The sequence below is a fragment of the Toxorhynchites rutilus genome, chromosome 1 (assembly GCF_029784135.1).
Source record: "Toxorhynchites rutilus septentrionalis strain SRP chromosome 1, ASM2978413v1, whole genome shotgun sequence".
NCBI lineage: Eukaryota > Metazoa > Arthropoda > Insecta > Diptera > Culicidae > Toxorhynchites > Toxorhynchites rutilus.
In genome coordinates this window covers 1,635,602-1,658,177 of record NC_073744.1, presented here as the reverse complement: position 1 = coordinate 1,658,177, position 22,576 = coordinate 1,635,602, and the positions used below count along the sequence as shown (strand labels likewise).

At 36.7% G+C, this 22,576-nt stretch overlaps 2 protein-coding genes and 1 long non-coding RNA gene across 5 annotated transcripts in view; 1 reads left to right on the top strand and 2 right to left on the bottom strand.

Annotated features, from left to right (window-relative positions):
- LOC129765179 (muscarinic acetylcholine receptor gar-2) overlaps positions 1–22,576 on the top strand; it is a 169,850-nt gene that overhangs the window by 55,047 nt on the left and 92,227 nt on the right. The gene's annotated exons all lie outside the window — the stretch shown is intronic.
- LOC129765186 (uncharacterized) lies at positions 3,017–11,395 on the bottom strand. 3 transcript variants are annotated; one of them, XM_055765168.1, is made up of 7 exons: positions 11,177–11,395; positions 9,872–10,051; positions 9,053–9,262; positions 5,033–5,245; positions 4,619–4,825; positions 3,931–4,197; positions 3,017–3,443 (listed from the first exon to the last, which is right to left on the bottom strand). In XM_055765168.1, the coding sequence occupies exons 1-7, from the start codon at positions 11,270–11,272 to the stop codon at positions 3,378–3,380; spliced, it is 1,239 nt and encodes a 412-aa protein (XP_055621143.1). In that variant the 5' UTR covers positions 11,273–11,395; the 3' UTR covers positions 3,017–3,377. The 3 variants fall into 3 exon arrangements, with proteins under 3 accessions (XP_055621143.1, XP_055621121.1, XP_055621132.1); XM_055765146.1 differs by lacking the exon at positions 11,177–11,395 and adding an exon at positions 10,129–10,384; XM_055765157.1 differs by lacking the exons at positions 5,033–5,245; positions 11,177–11,395 and adding an exon at positions 10,129–10,383.
- LOC129765191 (uncharacterized) lies at positions 20,198–20,813 on the bottom strand. The gene is made up of 3 exons (XR_008741402.1): positions 20,634–20,813; positions 20,427–20,567; positions 20,198–20,364 (listed from the first exon to the last, which is right to left on the bottom strand). It is a non-coding gene; the product is annotated as an uncharacterized LOC129765191 (long non-coding RNA).

Here is a 22,576-nt window from a genome sequence, read left to right as displayed (position 1 = left end):
AAAAATACATTCATGTGAAAGAGTTTATTTGAATGTTTTCTATCCATGTAACACTGTGATCAAATATGTTTCAATCAAGTACTATTAACAGATGGTTATCGAGTTAGCATAAACCACTGGTGGGCTTCCAGTATCGAGGAAAATGTGGAAATATCTAATCGTTACTGAAAATAATCTGCCAGTTCCTCTGGGAATTTAAAATTACATTCATGTTAAAGAGTTTATTTGAATGTTTTCTATCCATGTAACACTGTGACCAAATACATTTGGTTTTGTGATTTTTCAATCAATCGCAATTAACAGGATAGCTTCTGAAGATTATTTTTCCCCATCAGTAGGATATTTCCGTATCCAATATTGTATGCGCCCACAATCGATTATTGCTCAGTCGCCGAATGTTCCGAGCTCAAGAATTCATTCCCCTCTAGTTTGCCTTCCAAATTGCCATCGTAAACCACGCCTTCTCTCGATTCAATCACGCACAAAAAGCATACTTAAGCGATATTCTGGTGGTGAGACGCATTCATTTTTCGTGAGGACATCGATAAGACAACATCGTTGCTGAGGGTGCTGGACGGCGAAGGATCGCGATCTGCCCTGAAACGCAAGCAGTTTGTTTGAAACTGTGAGGGAGCACAGAGAAGCCGATCCTTCAGGAGAAGAGAAGGTGACCATCGAAGTAGCCGCTACACACACACATACACGCACGGAATTCTTTCCGTTTGGATGCCATTCAGTATCGAGAAAGATCCGGAAAATAATCTGCCAGTTCCTCTGGGAATTTAAAAATACATTCATGTGAAAGAGTTTATTTGAATGTTTTCTATCCATGTTACACTGTGACCAAATACATTTGGATTTGTGATTTTTCAATCAATCGCAATTAACAGGATAGCTTCTGAAGAATATTCTTCCCCATCAGTAGGATATTTCCGTATTCAATATTGGATGCATAAAACCTTGTGCCTCCAACGTAACGCTCTCGTTTTCGAAGTCCCCCAAATATTCATTCATTCAGAATGAATTCAGATTCAACTTCAAACAAATGATCTCTAACTCAACGATAGTCCTACGTCACCCTTGCGGTTATACCATAGATATAACCCACTTCCTGTTTTTACACCCTAAAACCTCCATATGACAAATTTCGTTTCATTTGCTTGAATAATTCTCGAGTAATGTAGAAATTTTTGTTTCATTTGTATGGCAGCCCTCCCTTAGATCGGTTCAGTAGTTATCGAGTCCATAAGAATCAGACAGGCAGACCATGCAATCCATTTACATATATATATATATATATATATATATATATATATATATATATATATATATATATATATATATATATATATATATATATATATAATATATATATATATATATATATATATATATATATATATATATATATATATATATATATATATATATATATATATATATATATATATATATATATATATATATAAAAAAAATTTCCCCGGTCCCAGAAACCCCTATATACTAAATTTTCATATCGATCGGTTCAGTAGTTTCCGAGTCCATAAGAATCAGACAGGCAGACCATGCAATCCATTTATATATATATATATATATATATATATATATATATATATATATAAATACAGGCAGAACCGGAACAATCTACTGAAGGACTGGGATACTGGCAACTAACGGAATATAAAGTTTTTGCTGGAGAAATCCTTATTTAGGTTACCTTAAAAATTAGATCGCTTGCAACCGCAATAGACGAAAACTTTGTTTTGTTTACAATTTTGATATTTCGTGTAGAGATGGGCAAAACAGTTCACTTTGATGAACGGTTCACTCACTAACCGTTCATCTAAGTGAATCAGTTCTTTTGAACCGTTCTTTCGCTCTTTCGTTCAGCGATATTAAGAACAACATAGAATGTTAGCTGGAACCCAACATCATTAGACAGCAGCATCAATATTGATATCGTTGGATTGGATAGTGTATGTATGGGATTTATATTTTTGAAATTTAGTGGGGAAAGATAAGCTGCTTCATTAAAAGTCGCAAACTGTATGTGAAAATATGTTTATCGGTCGACAAAAGTTTATGTAATAATTTGATGCTCACAAAATATGTGCAATTTTTCATATTCTCTTTTTGGACAACACACAGGTTCACGCAATTGGCCAAACAATGAATTGAAAGCAACGAAAAAACTTTTTTCTCAACATACCCTCACTATAAAATTGTATTTTACTTATTCCATGAATCGCCCCAGCTTCCCCCAGATTTTTTTCTGATAAATAGAAAGTATATGATATGTATATGAAGTTTTGCTTTTAAAACTACGAGAATCTAATTTAATTTTTAACCCAAAATTGAAAATACATTAACAAAATAAACCCTGGGTTACACGCATTTTGCTCATAAATGACAAATCGTTTTATTTTCCTTACAAGCGTTCTCGTTATATTTATCCATTCCGCCCAGCGCAAATCAGTTCAGCTGCACTCGTTCGTTCGCAAACAATTTGTCCGCAAACACTTCGTTCTCAAACAGTTCGTTCCCAAACAGTTCACTCTCAATCAGTTCTTTCCCATACAGTTCACTCGCAAACAGTTCGTTCACAAACAGTTCACTCTCCAACAGTTCACTCCCAAACAGTTCACTCGCAAACCGTTCTTACGGAATCAGTTCGTTCACAAACCGTTCGCTCGCAATCAGTTCGTGGGGAGAACTATCGTTCTTTGAAAAAGAACGACCGCTCGTTCACTCTTTTCGGCGAACTAGTTCTTTCGTACCGTTCGTGAACGGTTTGCCCATCTCTAATTTCGTGCGCTCAAGTGTTGCAAGGGGTTTCGAAATGACAAAAACATGCTATTAATGTTTCTTGCGTAGCATATTTGCCAAACAAAACTGAGGATTTCTTATAAAACTAGAAGTGGTCTGTCTTATCCCGTCTTTCTCTACTGTTTAACGCCATCCAGCGAAGGTGACATTCCGCCGCTTTTATGGGAAATTCTCAAAACACAGACAAAGATTTGATTTATTCATAATTTTTTTATTTTGTCTCTCTCACTCGGTTCTTATCTACGCTCACTCACTCCGACTCGGGCTATCTCGTCCTAAACAAATATCATCCGAGGATCATCTATCATCACAGCTATATATGTTCAATAAATGTTGATTGAAACGAATGAAATAAAAAAGGCACTGGGAAATATAAGTAAAAAAACAACAACGGCGGCAGCGGTCGATGTAAACAGTGGTGATGGGCATTTATGAAACTGTAAAATCGGTTTTCACCCTCTCCTCCTGTGTTGCCTTGCTAGCGCATCCGTGTGGGATGAGGGAATCCCCCACTTCCCCCTGGCTTCACCATTCTCCTGGTCCACTAAGCTTTAAGTCACACACTTGCGTCGATACGAGTGGCATCGCTGGGAGCAGCAATCCTCTTGCCGCGAGCACTACGGGAAGGGAAATAGAAAAGCAATACAATATCAATAAGCTACGTACTCGAGAGGTCGGACAGTCCAAGTGAGGCGGAAAAAGTTTGCTTACATAGCCCTATCGAGAGCAGATTGCGAAGGAACACACTGCCATAAGATGATTTCGGGGCAGGCTATATGGACATCAGCGTGGCAGAAAGAATGCTTGAAGCGACCGACAGACCGTGATGAATTGGTCGTTTGTGTCTGTCTTGAAAATATTTCATCCCGGTTCGACCTTGCGACATGCGCTTAAAATTTACTAGACGATATATTCCATATAACATTCAAGCCGAAGGTCGGAAGGACGTCATTTGGAGCGGTTTATCAAAGTTAATTATAACTGATGCCGTATCGCAAAATTAGAGCAATGCACGCAATCCATCGCTTTCGCAGGAATGCATTTTCATCGTAAGGAAACGTAAAATAACTACTTGGAAAAACATAAAATCACCAAAGTACTTACCCCTTCGCCCACAACGGCGCACTGTTTTCCGGCCGTGCTACGAGCCCCGATAAGCGCAGCCTGGTGCTGTCTCAATGAGGCACTGGGACTGGAGTCACTGCCACCCCCAAAGCGCGTTATCAACTCATCTAAATTGTTTACTTGAACGTACGGTCCACCGGCAATGGATGGTCTGGTGAGCTCTGACTCTGGAGTTCCCAGCTTGATTTCCGTCTTGCAGAATGAGTTGTGACAGGCACCCGAGCAGCACTCACCGTTGTGGAAACACTGATGGAATCAACAAGTCACAGCGTGAGAAATATGAAAAACAAAATAACATGTTTGAAGATTGATTCTAGCAAGTGTTTGGAAAATCAGTTGTAATGGCGAAGGCAAGGAACGAACTGTGGCTCGCTTCGCTAACCAATGTTCCAATCAAGGTATCATGGAAAGGCTAAACATTATTTCAAAATTGCTGTTCGGCCGTTGCTCACGCGATAAACTGTTTACAAATAAAATGATTTCGTTTCCATTATCGATAGATATTGACAATTTGGTAACCGAAATACAAAACAAAGGCCTGCATCTCGGTTCCAATGTTATAACACGATTATGGTACAATGCACCGAATGGTGCATCAAGGTAGTTAAAAGCGCGTGAACAATTTCCAAGAACTTCTGTTTATCTTTGCACGAGTCGGACGACTTACGTATAATCCATTATTTCTGCATTGAGTTCCGGATCCACCACCGAAGCGGTTGGCCGTATCGATGGCATTGGCATTGCTGCTGCTGGCGGGCAACTGAACTGGGATTCCCGATTGAGTAATCTGCTGGTCGGCGAGGTTGTAGTTTTGCACACATTTGTACGAAAAGCTCAGGCAGCTCCTAGAGCAACAGTCGGATGCAGTGAGGCACTGCAGGGAAGCGTTGATCATGCGACGAGGTGATGGTGTTGTTGTTGTTGATGATCAGGGCGAAAGGGGAGCGTGAAATAAAACGAGAAAACAATACAAACAAAAAAAAATTATTCTAAGGTCGTGATCGTGAGATGAAAACTAGAAGTTGGTCGGAGCATCAAATGACTTGCTGTTTGATTCGATTCATGGTTATTAGATAATTACATATTCGCCAATTGCGGCGCAACTTTTCGGGGGCGTTGTTGGGGAAGCGACGTCGAGCCGATTTGTCACACCTCCTGGGATTGTGGTTGTTGCCGCCGAAGAAGCGACAGGTTGAACCGGCTGCGATTGGCCCACGTCTATTTGCGGATTAGTGACGCATTTGTACGAGAAGCTGAGGCAGGATCCCGAACAGCAATCAGCCGAGTTGAGACACTGCAGAAGGTGATGGAGAGATTGGGGCGGAGAGTTCGCATTAAAACAAACTGATTAGAATAACGAGTTTGAGACCTGTTGTTCCATTTTGTTCTACAGCGTGTGATTGTCAATTTGTGGTGGATAACGTTTAGAAATTTGTTTGTATTTTTAGTACGAGGCGATTTATGGTTTAGTATAATGGTGGATGGTTTTCTTGTTTTAGCTGATTAATTATTAGGTATCAGATGAAAATGATTTAACGATTGTTGTTATAGTATGTATGATTTTTTTCATAATTTTAGTCGGATGATTGAAATATTTGTACATATATTCTTTAATATAAATACACAGTGCCAATTTTTAGTGGTCCCTGTTAGTGACGTCACTACAAATCATACGAATCGACTTCCGCTCAGGGACCGCATATCTTTGAAGATGTATTTTTTCCAGAACGTTAGTCTCGTTGAAGAGGAACATTACATATTATGATTTGGAAAGCTGTTGGTGTAATGTTATAGTTTAAAACTATTACACTTTTAATAAATTAAAATCATTTGTCGGATGATCAAATCCCGATAAGTTTGCCAATCTGTTTGTTTGTTGTTATCTGAACGAACACTACAAATTAATCGTTGATGATTTTATTATGTTGACATGATTATATTTTTGTTATTTAATTATTTTAGATAGGTAGCCCATTTTTTGATTATCTCTGTATTTAGTCATTGACGAATTTCATGCCAACTCGTCTTATGAGTTGGCAGCACCATCTCGGATAGCAGTGAAACGTTGTGGGTTAAAACACATGGGTTTTGAAAGCAACTTTGCATACTCTAAATTTTCAAAAAACGAATTAGACTACTTTTTGAATAGGTTCCCGAATGTTAATTAGAGAATTGGAATATTAGGGGTCGTAGTAGGCGTATCTCAAACATTTTGCCAGCAAATTGTTTGAAAAGCCTATCTTTTCGACGGTGAAAATTTCACGTTGCTCCATTTCGTTTTGAAGAATGGATGTGAAAGATGGATGCCTAGAAAAACAATTCGATTTTGGACACCCACATCGAAAATCCAGGTCAGGTACTCAAGTCACAAAATCGTTGAAGTTGGCCAAATCGATAGTGTGTGATGTATTGAAACGTTTACGTGAACGTGCAAGTGTTGTTCTGACGGATCAGAGAACGCGTCTTAGTGGAACATAAGTTCGGAAGCCATGGCGTAACCAATGTTTTTGTCCCTTACAAGACAATGGACCCGAAAATGTATAGGGGAGAGTGCCTGCGGAAACGTCCGGTGAAGCTTTGGTAAGTTGCCACTACAGTCGAGGGGTACTTCAGTGATACCCCGTAACAATGCGATCGATTACATTGAAAAATACCTCAACCCTCCAATTGCCCCAAATCCACCTAATTGAAAAATCTTGGGCAATTGCGAAGCGGAATTGCGGAATCGGTGCCAAAGTGACTCGGGATGCTGCAGATATGAAGAGATCGTGGAATAAAATGGCCGCTGAGGTTGACCAACAGAGAGTGCAATCTTCGATGAAGGGTATCCAAAGAATAGTACGAAAATTCATGAAAACTGTAACGAAACAATTTCAATAATATTGAGTAATTCCAAATGAAATCGACAAATGACAAAATATGAGTATTTTTGATTAGAATGAAAGTTTGTATTCCGTTTGGGTTGGAGGAAATATCAGTTTTCCACAGCATTTGGGGATTTTTTGATTCAAATGTAACTTTTGAATACGACGTATCGATTTTAGTAAGAGAAATCTTCGATAATTTATATCTCGAAAACTATGAGTTGTACCAAAATAGTGTCTTAGAAAGAGTTATAGAGCATTGATGTTGAAAAAAATATACACTGAGAAAAAAAATTAGTACTCTTTTATTATTGACGAAAAAAAAAATAATTTGTAATATCTGAAACTTGAAGTTTTTATTTTTTCATATAAAATAGAAGCCACGAATAAAATTTAAAGATTAGTCCGAACGAGATATTTGAAAAAACCATTTCTAATTTATTGTCTCTATCAATTTTTATTTTTTTCTAAATTTATATATGTATTTTTTATTTTTTTTAATGTTCTCACATAAAAAAGAAGTTATGTAGAAAATTTTAAAGAAAAAGTCCGAGATGGTAAAACTATTTTTGACAAACTTTGTGGAATTTCGATTTTTTATGAATTTTCGAAACTTCCAATTTGTGTGTGTGAGACAATAAATTAGAAATGGTTTTTTCAAATATCTCGTGAATGGCTGCAATTAGAAGGAGATTGATTAAAAACTTTTTTATTTTAAATCACATCAGAATTCATAATATGTGGACAAAAATGATTGTTAACATACAGAAATTCGAAGTTTCGAAAATTCATAAAAAGTCGATATTCCACAAAGTTTGTTAAAAATACTTTTACCATCTTGGACTCACTTTTTAAATTTACTACATGACTTCAAACTTCATAAAAAATCGATCTTCGACGAAGTTCGTCAAAAATAATTTTACCATCTTGGACTCATTTTTCAACTTTTCTACATGACTTCTATTTTATATGAAAAGATAAAAAAAAATTAAAAAATACATTTTTTGGATATTGCAAATCAAAGTTTTTTTTCGTAAATAAAAAAAGTACTCATTTTTTTCTCAGTGTATGTTTTTTCACGTTTTAAATCTATAACTATTTCTGTACGACTCATAGTTTTTACTAAACTTACTAAAATCGATACGCCCTTTTCTAAAGTTACACTTGAGTAAAAAAATTCCCAATTACTATGTAAAACTCATATTTCCTCCAACCCAAACGGAATACAAACTGTCTTTCGAATAAAAAATACTCATGTTTTGTCATCTGTCGATTTTATTTGGTATTACTCAATAAATTTTTGATATTTTTAAATGAAAACAAGAACAATTTCCTACATTTCATTCTTCGACTAAAATTTTGTAGGTCTGATAGATTTTGTGAGAATTTTTTTGAAATTTTGAGTTTTTTTTCAACTTTTTTTTTCGAAAAATCTTAATAAAATCTACAAATTGTTGGTTAAATAATGGAATATAGGAAATAAAAAATTTCGAAAATTGAAATTCGTTTTTCTCGAAAACTGATTTGACTCAAATTGAAAAAATATATATAAATAGCGCTAGTTGTAATTTTTTCAAAGAAAACAAGAAAAAGTTGTTAGAGAAACTTTTTTCCTGTAAAAGTGTCTATCTTCCGATGTATGAACGACTTGTTGGAAATTGTAAGAACTATTTATATTTTTTTTTAAGAATTTAAAAAAAATCCGTTTTCGATAAAAAGTGAGTTTTAATTTGTAATATAATTTTTTTTGGCGAAATTTGAAAAAAATTGGTATTTTTTTATGAAAATTTAAACAATTTTCCACATTTCATACTTCTAACGGAATTTTGCAGGTATTCTAGCTTTTGAGTTAGAAATTTTTGTAAAAAATTCAGATACAGTTTTTGACCCTTTTCAAAAAGAAGTCTTATTCTTTTATGAAAATTCAAGTATGCAAAATAGCTTAAATGACTCATGTCCTTACACCCACAACATTTCACTGCTATCTGAGATGGTGCGGCCAACTTCTAAGACGAGTTGGCATTAAATTCGTCTATTATGACGTTAATATTTTTGTTATTCAATTATTTTAGATAATGAGCCCAATCTTTTTATTTTTTCAGTATTTAGTTATTAGTTTACGCATAAGAGGATTTAGCCACAATTCAAGGAACCCAAAAAATGAGTTTACCCGAGTAATGCGCAGAAAGCAAAATGAAAATCAGGTTCCGTTTGGGTATCGCACTTTGGAAACTTACATATTCACCCAGCGCGGCACACCGTGGAGGTGCCGAGGACACTGTGCTGGTCACTGGTGGCAATGCACTAGTGCTCTGGTCTTCTCCGACTCGATTTCCGACATCCGCTGTGGCAGCTGGCCGTTGACTGCTGGCGGTCCCACTTCCCGGAATACATTTGAACGAGGAAGTCAGGCAACTGCCCGAACAGCACTCGATGCCAATTTGACACTGGACAAAAGAAATCACAAACAAAATAAAAAATCAATCACATTTTGTTTGCTTCACTTGACCTCTGTCTATCCACGGAAAACACTGCGTGATTATCAGCTTTTCTGTTCCAATTCTTTGTATAAGCTAGTGGTGTTTTTTTTTTCATCCACTGATTGCAGATGGTCTTGCAAGCGATAAGCGTTTGTTTAAAGTTTGTTCGTTTTTCAAAAGGTTAACCGTTTTTTGCAATATAAAAATATGTTAATCCCCGGATTTGCCATTAGTCGTAATGCACTAGCACTAGCACTGCAGAACCGGTGATCCACAACGAAACCAATTGAAAACGAATTTCAGTTCAACACATCAGTTAATTCTATCGGTTACGCAAGTGAAAGAGCACCTAGGTCCAAACGAGTAGAGACGGGTGATCCACTCAATTAAACCGTAAAAAAGTTAACTAATAGAATGGCGGTGACCTTCACCGCCATTCTACACATTATCAGGACAAACATTGCCTCGTTTTTTTCTTCTTCAGCACAATCAGAACGATAGATGGGTGGAAAAGTTGAACGCGTAGAGTGATCCTCACAAAACGTCGTACAGTAAAACAAACCGAACAAAACTTACATATTCGCCATTAAGGGCACAGGTTTTTTGCGTGAAACTTGCTCCTCCATCATTGCCGAAGCGGTTAGCAACCGTGACGGGAACGAAGGTAGTTCCGACGATGGCACCCGGTGGCGTGGGGACGCATTTGTACGAGAAACTCAAGCAACTGCCCGAGCAACACTCGTTGTGGGTCAAGCACTGAAAGGTTTAAACAGAAAATTTCACTTTCCAGCATAAAACATGTACACAAATCCACTTGGAAAACGGTTAATTACATAGCCTCCATTTGCTGCACAATTCCGTTGGTTGCCCTGGGCTCGGCTGTGTCCAATCAGCGCAGCGAGCGCGAGTATCAAGATGAACTGCTTCATTTCCAAATTAGCAAGTCTCTGTTTGATCTTTCACTTTGAGTTTATGAATTTCAGAGATAGAGAATTATTGTTAAACACTTTCCGAACCGCGGACCAATCGTTGATTTCCGACCTGTGCTTACGACCGACGGTTTATGACTGCAGCTCGAATCGCCGAGCATAAGTCGTTTAAGTTGGCGATTCATGGAAAGCGAACTCAACGATAGTCGTCATCACCGTGACGTCACTTAAGCCGGGAATCAGGTTTGTTGTGTTTTGTTTTTGTTTTCGTCTTCCATGCACACCTTTTGCGTGTGAGTCACGGTGGGTTTTAAAATGTTACCTGGTAAAGCGGTTTTGGAGAGGAAGCAATTGATGCGAACAGACTCAAGCGCCGATAGCTAGGGCTTGAATCGGCATATTGTGGCGCTAATTTTCTTCATATGCAGCGAATGGTTTGGGAATCGAAGGAAAGTCAGTTCACAGTTCACGCTTTTTTATTGTCGCGAAAGTAACAAAATTTATTATCGGATCAATCCTGAAATCTTCAAGAACTTCTCCGTGCACCTGTCCTGTTTCTAATTTTGTTGTACCTCGGCGATAATGCGTGGTGAGAACAATCGTGCCCGATGAAGCGGTACGCATTTGTACGAGAAGGATAGACAGGCACCAGAGCAGCACTCACCATGGGTCAAACACTGAAATAGCTACGTTAGAAAACAGCAAAGGAATGCCACAAAAACCATCTTACATATTCGCCATTCTTAGCACAGGTGGTTGGCGGAGCGCTCGTCGTAGCTTCCGGGTCTACGGTAACCCAGGTAGTTCCAATGCTTGGTCCAGGAGGCACTGGAACGCACTTGTACGAGTAGCTCAGACAGCTGCGCGAGCAACAATCACTGTGCGTCAAACACTGGGGAAAGTGACAACAAGATTAGCCCAAATTTGGCCAAGTCTTTATAACAACGCTTACATATTCTCCATTTGCTGCGCACTTTTGATCATCCTGTGCGTAGCTAAGCTCAACCAAGGCTGCAGCTACAGTCAGTACCAAAACAAATCGCATCATTTTCGACAAAGTGATAATTTTCCGGGCAGAAACTGAGGACGATTTTCGTATTGAGAATTTAACTAAATCCTCAATAGATACCTTAGGTGACTGACGACTTGAAACTGTAGACCAAGTAATTTGCACTCACGGTATTTATTTCATTTTGCAGAGAATGTGCAATTTGCCCCACAGATATGCTGGTTGTTATCTTGGTGTACAACGGTGACAATGAAAAAGCTGAACAAACACAGCGCCTTGTAGTGCGATCTTGTTCCGCGATTTTTCCTCTATAATTATCCTCTATTTTTGTTTCAGACAAAGCTACAGCATTCATTCCGTAATGTTTCATATTTCAATTCTTTTTTCGATTACAAATAACATTGCTGTTATCTTTGTCATTTGAAAATTTTACAGACATTTTCAGACAAATATTTTCAACCATTATCAACAGATAGCGAATGTCCTAGAATAGCGACAGTTGTCTCAAGACGATGATGGCGGTTTATTTCAAAAGAAACCGTCATAGCCTTTTACCCTTCGAAGTTCGTCCAGATTTGAACATCAAACGGTTTGTATGTCTTGTCAGCCAGTGTTGGCTTAGTTTTTGGACAAAACTTACTAAATGAATTGAAAATTATATCTGCGTTTCTGAATATACCTGAACAAGTGCAATTTTTGAGCCAATTGCAGCATTGCTGCAATATTCGTATCAATTACTCATTCTTATCCGTCAAAGTGTCCTGACCTAAAGCGGTAAATTTCAAGTGGCAGATATCTCATTGACTTCATTGACCGATAATCGATCGATTATCTTCAAGGTGGGGTAACCACTAACGTTGTAGTACTCGCCACCACGAATAAACCATAATTCTCTACTAACAACCAGTAGTAACTGTTCAGCCCCAGGGAAGTCTACAGTTTTGGAGGTCGGGAATAATCCGGGAAATAATAAGCACTTCTGTGCCGGAAGTTACTCGCGTTTTTATTGAATGACTTCCTCTCTACTCTCTTACCATAGTTTACATAAAGTGTGTTGGTTTGTTCTTGTGCTCTTTGAATAAATGGTGTTTCTATGCTGGGCACCACAATTACCATAATTTGTAAAACACTTCGATTATCCGTGCAATTTACTTAGCTAAATCTGTCAGACAAACCGAAATTAGGACGACAAGTTATTTCGATCCGTTTTTCGGGAAACTGCTCTAACTTTTGTGATAGTTTCATGGTGACAGCCGATGCTGATGGTATCGTATTTGCAAATAAATACTCTATTTTAGTTCAAAAGTATACAAAAGTATACTTTTTCTAGCGGTTTGAACTCTGTTTTCGAAAACTCTCACTGATATTTCGATGATTAATTGACTAAATTGTATAAAAAACTTGTTTGAAAATGTGATTTCCATATACCCATTGTGGTAATAGAGTTCCTGGAGTTTCGTAATGAGTGTACCTATTATGGTAATAGTTGGTGTCATATGGAAATAGTATTAATAGGATTCATATCAGCCATTCCATGCAAAACCGATATAGTAGTTCTCAGATTTTCGTCAAAATATTAGACACGGATTTTTTTTTTTAGTTTCTTATTTTCGAGTTTAGGAGGTCCGAAAAATCATTTTTTCCAACTTTTTCCAAAAATGACATTTTTCAACAATTCATTTGAACTACCGGACCGATTCAAATGTTTGATATATCAAATTAATGCCAATTAGGAAATTTTCAGGAAAAAATATTATATTTGAAAAGACATCTATGAGTTTTGGATATGCTATGTAAAAAAACTCAGCTTTCAGGAAAAATATAAAAATATACAGCACCTCTAGTCCAAAATCATGTAAACAACAAAAAACAAATACAGTCAATAATTAGGAATACTTTTTTTGTTGCAAGTATAATATTCAATGGTAAATCAAATTAACGTTATCGATCAGCATTCACTTGATTCCAAGAGCGCTCCTGTTACTACAGGAAAAAAAATTATAGAATGAAAAATTTCCCTTTTTCTAATTTTAAAGATTTTTTCAATCATGCGATTATTCTCTAATCGGAAGGCAGTTTTTAAAACTCCAAAAAATTGTGAACAAAGTTCATTACTCATTATTATTATTATGGTTCATTATTCGGCAATAATTGTTCAACTCTTGAAAAGGTTCTATCTGCTTTGATCGATTCTCTTCATTGACTTTTTCTTACAACAACATTACGAAGAACATCAATCAATTATTTGTATTCAAGATAAAAAAGCTATGAACTTCAGAGATGATAATCTGAGAGAGGGTACACTTATTCCACTACAAATCAAAAAAGAAGTGACAATCATTACAAGTTCCGGCGTATCCCGAAATATTTCGAATCAATTGCGATCGCGATCCTTGGTCATTGATCTCTAAGCAACACCCTAAACTGGCAAGTTTTGTTTATCTATCGGCTCCTTGCAATAGTGTTCACAGCGACAAACTGTTCTCTTAACCTGTTTTGTTATGATTTATCTTCTGTTGATGAGAATTTATGGTTTTTCTCCTAATATCCGGTATACGGCAGGATACTGGATAGTTACCAAAAATCCGTTTCATTTCTAGATTTGACTGTTTTTGAGTGCTTCTCGGTTGGAAAATAATTGCCTGCTCCTCGTTGCTGCGCCTCTCTGCTAGCTGACAGGATAGTCACAAAGGGGTGAGGGTTGCGATGCCGTTGTCGCTTCTCTTCAGGAACTGAACAGGAACTATTGACCTATTAACCTAAGTTTTAGTTTTCAACAGAGTGGACCAAACAACTATGCTTCGGTCGATCACGCATAGTGCTACCGTTTTGTCTCAAATTCCGAGCACTTAAGCTTTGATGGCATTTAAACAGTGTCTCATTACTCGAAATGGTAGTTTTTCGCGAAATTCATTTGATTTTTGGATACAATAGAGCCTTCTTTTTCATTTGACTACAAAAAAAAAAGATTTACAAATATGTTTTCATGGTGAAAAACTGAGAATTACAAGAATCACATTTGTCTCAAATTCCGAAAACCATTTTTGTCACTGACAAAATCATAACTCATAACTCATAACTTTTGGGAGGCGATCTGGCGTAGTGGTAACATCCATGCCTCTCACGCTAAAGGTCACGAGTTCAATTCTCACTCCCGACATTCTTCCAAAAATGGAAGTAAAAGTGACGAACCAGCTAAATGAGTTGAAAATCACTATAATACATATAAAAACTCATAACTTTTAAACTACTTCTAAACTACTGGACCGATTCATATGATTGATATATCAAATTAAAGTTAATTAGCTAGTCTTTTTTGGAAAAATGTTATGCTCGCAAAAAATTGATTTTGTTTTGGTAATAATTGATTGTATTTGTTTCTTTACATGGTTTCGGGACCAAGGGCGCTATATCGGTATCGATACCTGTAAATGGCGTTAAAATGAAGTCTATAACCTAAAGAATGTCAGGGTTTTGAGTATTGCATTATTTATAACATTAAAGTTCAGTAAATTCACATTTAAAAATGAACTGTTCGCAATTTGAATCATGCGTAGAAACTTCATTCATATTCCGAACACTAATTTTAATGAAGATTTCTGTATAAAATATCATTTTATTTCATCCATTTATTGTAGATTCTTACCGTTTCTATCACTTAACATGAAAACACCAAACAAAATAGTTGAAAAAACTAAAAAACTGAAAAATTAACGAAGCTTGTTTTTTACGAATTTCACTAACGTAAACTTTTATCGTCGCTTTTGTTTGTCACTTTTTTGCAAATGCTTGATGTTATAAATTATAGGCTGCATCGATACCTGTAAATGATGTTAAAATGAAGCCTATAACCCAAAGAATGTTAAGGCTTTCATTATTCAATTATTTATAACATTGAAGTCCAGTAAATTTACATTTAAAATGAAGTGTTCGGAATTTGAAAGACGCGTCGAAACTTGACTCAAATTCCGAACACTACATCAATACTATTTTTAATGAGTGTTTCTGCATAAAACATCATTGTTTTCATCCATTTATTGTAGATTCATACCTTTTTTAGCATTTAATATGAAAACAACAAACAAAATAGTTGAAAAAACTACAAAAATTGAAAAATTAACGATGCTTGCTTTTAACGGAATTTGCTAACGCTAACATTCTATCTTTGGTTTTGACTGCCACTTTTTTGCAAATGTTTAATATGATAAACTAGCGGCCCAATTCCATGTTTTAATAAATTTACCGCAAAGTCTCGAACAAACTCTCGCACCTTTTTTATTTTCTTTTATTCAATGTTTTTTTTTAGTCCAAATGTATCAAACTTCTACTCTTTCTCTGCGATTAATTGTTGCTCTTTCAACTTTTACTTTAACTTTCAACTCTCTACTCTCCATTTCCTACTATCTACTCTATACTTTGTTCTCTCTTCTCTCTACTCTCTGCTCTTCATTTTAAAATCTCTACTCTCTACTCTCTATACTCTCTACTATCTACTCTCTACTCTCTATTTTCTTTACACTCTCCTCTTCTACTCTTTACTCTCTCTAGTCTCTGTACTCTCTCTAGTCTGTACTCTCTCTACTCTCTCTACTCTCTCTACTCTCTCTACTCTCTACTCTCTTCACTCTCTCTTTACTCTCTACTCTGTACTCTCTTTACTCTCTACTCTGTCTACTCTCTCTACTCTCTACTCTCTCTTTTCTCTGTACTGTCTCTCTTCTCTGTACTCTCTCTACTCTCTACTCTCTCTACTCTCCACTCTACTCTCTACTCTCTCCACTCCCTCTTTACTCTCTACTCTCTCCACTCCCTCTTTACTCTCTACTCTGCACTCTCTCTATGCTCTACTCTCTCTACTCTCTCTACTCTCTCTACACTCTCTATTCTCTACTCTCTCTACTTTCTACTCTGTACTCTCTCTACTCTCTATTCTCGCTACTCTCTATTCTCTCTACTCTAAAAAACGCACACTCAAACACATGTACGCACATGCACGCATGCAGAGTCTCACACACGAAGAAACACATCGCAGTTGCTGACTGCTCACTCTCTCACATTGTTTTTGTTTACATCAACCAACCAACCAACAACACACACTGACTCCCACACACGCAACGCACACACAAACACGTACTCGCACATGCACACACAAACGAACACACGCATAGACGCAGACGCGCACGGTCTCACAAAAAAACACAACGCAGATGCTCACTGCTCACTCTCTCAATCTGTGTTTACGTCGAGAATACGGCCAATTACGACCGTTTACGACTGTTCACGACGACCGCGCTTTATTTTTTAGCGATTTTATTTATAGTAAGATTATAGACTATATCGATACCTATGAATGATGGTAAAATCTAGCCAATACCCCAAAGAATGTCTGGGCCTTTAATATTCAATTATTTATAACATTGAAGTATAGTAAATTTACATTTAAAAATGAAGTGTTCGGGATTTTAGACTGTTCGGAATATGAGACAAAATGGTATTTCACTACACTGCTGAGCGTTCAAAAGCGTCCTATGATATGCAATTGCACAGTGTGAAAATGTATGGTAAAAAAAATATAATATACAATGGTAATACAATAATATAAGTTTAGCAGACGAATCTTTCGAGCGGTACAACGAGCGGATCTGTTTTTCATTGCGACTTAGTAACCTTTAGGTGAAGGTGGAACGAAGCCATCGTAGTAGTATAGGTAAAACCACGTGTTTTCATGTGGTAATAGTGTTTGTGAGAGAAGAGCAAAGTACATCATTTCTTTTGGTTTTGGTACGTAAATAGATCAATTAACTTATCAGAGTGTGTGGCGCTTCACTGATACGAGTCTTAGAAATCATTTGAAAAAAGTAACAGTTTAATACTCTTTCGGAAGTGTATTTCCACTTGTTCTTTAGCCATTGAGACTGAAAAAACTGCTCAGAGACTGCTCGAAAGTTCATGATTTTGCAAGATAATTGCACCTGCTGGGCGAAAACCAAAGTTATTGTCATAAACAAGACAATGGACTCGAAATTGTACAAAGGGGAATGCCACAGACAATGCATGCTGTCTTTCAAAAATACCTGTGAACTTTAAGTCTGCTTTGGCGAGATGGCTCTACAGCCAAGCGGTTGTCCACTGTTATCGTAAAATTGGAGTGGATTTCATAGAGGTTTTGTCACCGAAACTCGAAAGCAAACGACTGTTTAGGGGTCTATACTAGGGTGCCAATGAATATGGACATCTTTAATTTCAAAAAGTTACCTCATAAAAAATGTTCACCACCTCGAAAAAACACCCTATGCCAAATATCTGCTCAATCGGACTAAAGGGAGAGTGGCGAAAAGCGGTCAAAGTTTGAGATTTTTGAAAATCGAAAAATCACCCAAGGGAAGTAAAGGAAATCTGGGTTTTCGAAAAAAAATTTTTTTGATGCCAAATGTCTTGCATGAAACGTCGAGATCTAGTGTGATCTCGAAAATTTTTTTTTGTCAAAAATCGACACTCTGGGACTTATGAAATACGAAACGAAAAATATGGTTTTGGGTGCCAATAAAAATAGTTATCTCGATTTTTCATTCGGAACTTGCTACCAAATGTTGATTTGCACGTAAATATATCCTATGCAAAATATTAGCCCATTCGGACTTCATTTATTGGTATCACAAACATTCAAATTTGAGATTTTTGAAAAAATAAAAAATCACCGAAAATCGAGGTTTAAAAATTTTTTCTTGATGCCAAATATCTTAAAATTGCATTACTCGTCGAGATTTACAGTTATCTCGAAATTTTTTTTGTCCAAAAAAATGTTTTTTTGACGCTTGGTCGATTTTCCGTCTGAATAATCGATTTTTGAAAAAAAAATTTTTTTGACATAACTGTAAATTTCAACGAGTAATGCAATTTTAAGACATTTGGCACCAACATTTTTTTTTTATAAACCCCGATTTCCGGTGATTTTGCGGTTTTCAAAAAACTCAAATTTTAACGTCTGCGACTCCAGTAAATGAAGTCCGAATGAGCTAATATTTTGCATAGGGTATATTATCGTGCAAATCAACATTTCGTAGCAAGTTCCGAATGAAAAATCGAGATAACTATTTTTATTGGCACCCTAAATCATACTTTTAGTTTCACATGCCGAAAAAAACCAAGTCCCAGAGTGCCGATTTTTGCTAAAAAAATTTTTTTCGAGATGACACTAGATCTCGACGTTTAAGACATTTGGCATAAAAACAAAAATTTCGAAAACCCCGATTTCCATTACTCCCCCCTTGGGTGATTTTTCGATTTTCATAAAAATCAAACTTTGACCGCTTTTGCGCCACTCTCCCTTATGTCCGATTGAGTTGAAATTTGGTATAGGGTGTTTTTTCGAGGTGGTGAACATTTTGTATAACTTTTTGTAACTTTTCGAAATTTGAGGGTCGATTTTTTCCCATACATTCATTGGCACCCTAGTGTATACTTCAAGCTCTAATATAGATTTATTTCAAAAATAATTTATGATTGATTTTAATTTTTTCAAAACTCAGGACCCTCATTGACCATCTTTGTGTTGTTACAGAATAGCTACGTCCACGCAACAATCATCAGCGATGGAGATCGATCCACTGTCGAAATAAGATCGATTCATCCATACAACTGCTCTGCTCTGCAAGACACATCGGGCTGCTGTTCTATAAATAACTCAACAATGATCAATCAACTGTCTCCGCTGTCCGGTGGTCCAACTGGATAATGGAAGAACAGAAAGAATACTCTTACGCCTAAATGGCTACTGTGTGAATGTACCATATGTAATGGTATAGAAGTAATACTGACGAACGGCAACTGTATAATGTGCTAATTATAGATATGATAACCATGTGACATGTACACGATTAAAATTCGGCTCTGTTACAGCTAAAATGCTAATGAGCCTTAAATAATAAATAAATGGGATAAAAAAAAACTCATGATTTTGTAGTTTTATTTATTTTTTTCATAGAGTTTATTTATGGATTTAATTGCATCCATTTTCTTGTAGTTCTCAAGCTCATCAATAAGATAATAGGACTATAGGTAGTTTTTCAAATTTCTAATCTTAGTTAATTTGAAACGAAATCTAGTGATAACTAACCATTCTTCACCGGTTCGACATTCAGACCTGTTGGAGAGCGTATCGATGTATATCGTTTCCCACGTTCGCCACGTTCCCCCGCCCGTAAGCCTACGTGCTGTTTCGAGGTTTGTTTTGAATTCTTTTTTGAACGGATCAACAAACAAGTTTGTACTATCAATACAAGCCCATATAATTGCGCACAACCTGTCTTTATCGTTCGATAAGTAAACTTTATAAACAATCGCGGTGTTTGACGGTCCAAAATTCGGCGAGAGCACTGCTTGGCAAGAATCGGTGCAGCCGGGAGTTGGAGAAGAGAAGCCATGGATCGGATCATGGCTTTATGGATTTATTGGCGAAAAGTTGTGAATAAGATCTAGGGCCTGATTCTCGAATACACTACGAATACACTTCACGGTGGAAAAGGAATGAAACGCATTCGCGATGACAACGGTACGGTGTCGACATCTGGATGCGAGATTAGTTTCCCACTAAATTTATCATTATAATATCAAATTATCTTCAGATGAAATTTTTGTGTGAGATTATTATATCACATGAAGAAAACAAAGTTTTCTACTCACATTGAATACCAGTTTGATACGAAGAAGTTAATTTTCATTAATGATTTTTCATTTGAAAAGTGCTCATTCTGCCTGAAAACTCATCATTATCTTCGACACTTCACTAACTCGTAAAACGTAGTTCATTGGCGTGCCGTTTATTTCGTTTCCACCGTGAAGTGTATTCGAGAATCAGGCCCCTAATCTCTCAATGGGATAGAGAATCATAGCAAATGAATAAAAAACTGCTTGATCAAGTATAAAATTTTGTTGAATAATGTGGTGAGAAATGTTAAAAGTCCGTTGTTAAACAGTTTTTAAAGCATATATTTATTTCCGGAATCAAGCATAGCATTATAGTCTATGGTCCTGATTCGAAACCATTGGATTAATTTCATCCCGGTTCATGTAACACATCTAGCCAGGAAGGAATGGCAAGCTCGGGAACAGCAATCCTCGTGGTACTGGCACTATATAAAGAAGACGTAATGTTTAAAAATAGGAAAATAGAATTTCTTTGTAAAAATCTTACGTATTCCCCGATGTTCGCACATTTTGGAGCTGGGCTGGATTTGACTTGGGTGGGGGGTGTGATAGGCCCGGAAGGTCCAGAAACACATTTGGCTGCATAAAACATACAGATACGGGAGCAACATTCACTGTGTTCGACACACTGAAGAAAGCAAAGGGAAATAATTATGGCTCAAATATCAACCTAATTGTACTTCAGGATCCTCACATAGTGGCCGTTCGCTTTACAGCTTGTGGTTGCGGAATGGATGAACCCTGTTAGCATGACTACCAACAATATAAAAAATAACACTCTTCCCATTTTCTATCAATACACTCTACACGTTTTCAAATAGAACTCCAACTTGTTTCACCGAGCCACTGTTATCAACTGTGAGCGAAATCATCTTCGCGGGTGCATTTAAACGAAATATGAAATTTGGGGTTCACGTGTGGTCATTACTTGCTGCTCGATACGAATCACTAATGTACTAATGTATATTTGTGACCGAAGAATTGGTCATTCCGGAGCGACAAAGACCAACATTGTTCCCGTGAGGGTGAACAATGCAGATTTTTATTCATACTGAGCTCAATTTGTTTCACTGTACACAAGGTGTTCTTTTGATGGGAAATTTGTTATTCTTGTATCGGTACCGATAACGCCACATGTTATCGGGGCGCATATCTAACTTCGTTGCCTTCTTTGATTGTCTGCTGGTCACAGAAAAATGTTACAAAGTTGTTGACTACATATTAGAAATTCGCAAAATAACATCGATATGCCACATTGACATTGTTTGAGCCTTCAAACCATCAAGAGATATGGTTGAATTTTATATAAACCGATATTTTTCAATTATGTTCGGAAGAAATCGAATTATGCGATATGATGTTGGACACCTATCTCAATATCTTATATATAAAATTCTCGTGTCACGATGTTCGTGGTCAAACTCCTCCGAAACGGCTTGATCGATTTTAATGATATTATACTCAAAAAACTTGGTAGGCATGAGAATAGGTCGTAAACTATATATGTTACCGCTAGGATACCTATTAGTTTATATTTGATACCGATTAGGGTGCTCCCATGCAAATAAAATCTGAATAACTTTGTGTTTGTATTTTTTGCATAAATTTGGCTTGAAAATAAACTTATAACCATATATAACCAATTTTCACCCTCATCTCCTTTTTTTATCGCGATATTTCGCGGTATTTTTATATAAACGATACCAAATAATTGATTCGTCGTTCGTTTTTTAAACAGGACGAATTTATTTACGTTGTTTAATGCCAGATGGCACTTCGTCCTCTTCATCGAATTTCACCCTACACATATGCGAGTAACCTCAATTCGACTAAAACTAGGAATATCGCCGGCGAGCTGGAAGCCTTTTTGGATGAGCATAATGAATCATTGAAATTATTCTAATCACACCCATGCTCGGAATGCAAAATAACAGTCACGCTATTGTCGTCAATTCTGATAAAAAACCGATTGAAGAGCACGTGTTACTTTAATTACTTTAATTATTAGGAACATCATTACTCATTTTGAATTAATATTTTAATATTATGTGGTTGGAGGAGACGAAACAAACAAAAGAGTGCCCTCGATGGATTCTTATGTGTGTCGTTTGATGAATTGGCGCAGTCAGGACAACGTCATTCTAGATGTCTTGAGCTGTGTCAATAATCCATGGTCAACATATTCGCAAAGGTAGAGAGCGAACGACTGCGATTTCTATGAGACAATCGACAGAAGTGGTTCGAGGAATGATAGCGAGACGCTATCATGAGTAACACCTACACAGCCTTTTTTCAAACGACAGCACGTGTGTTCAAACAAAAGAAATGCAGTCTTTAATGGGCTCTATTACAAAATTACACTAATTTCGTCCAACATGTTGCTGGATGTATACAAGATTTATAGAAGAATCGTTAAGTTCGGACTGTTTTCTAAGTATTTAAACAACATCGAGTAATGATTTTCATCCAAATTTAAGCAATTTGAAATTATTTTCGTGTCTGCCATACATGTATGTATATGTATTGCAATACATTAGTTTTTTTTTTTGACGTGGGACTACGTCTAACCGGAATATACGGGGGGTAAAATGAAAACCTAAACACAGAACATGCAGGGAAAAATGCAAGATTTCGATT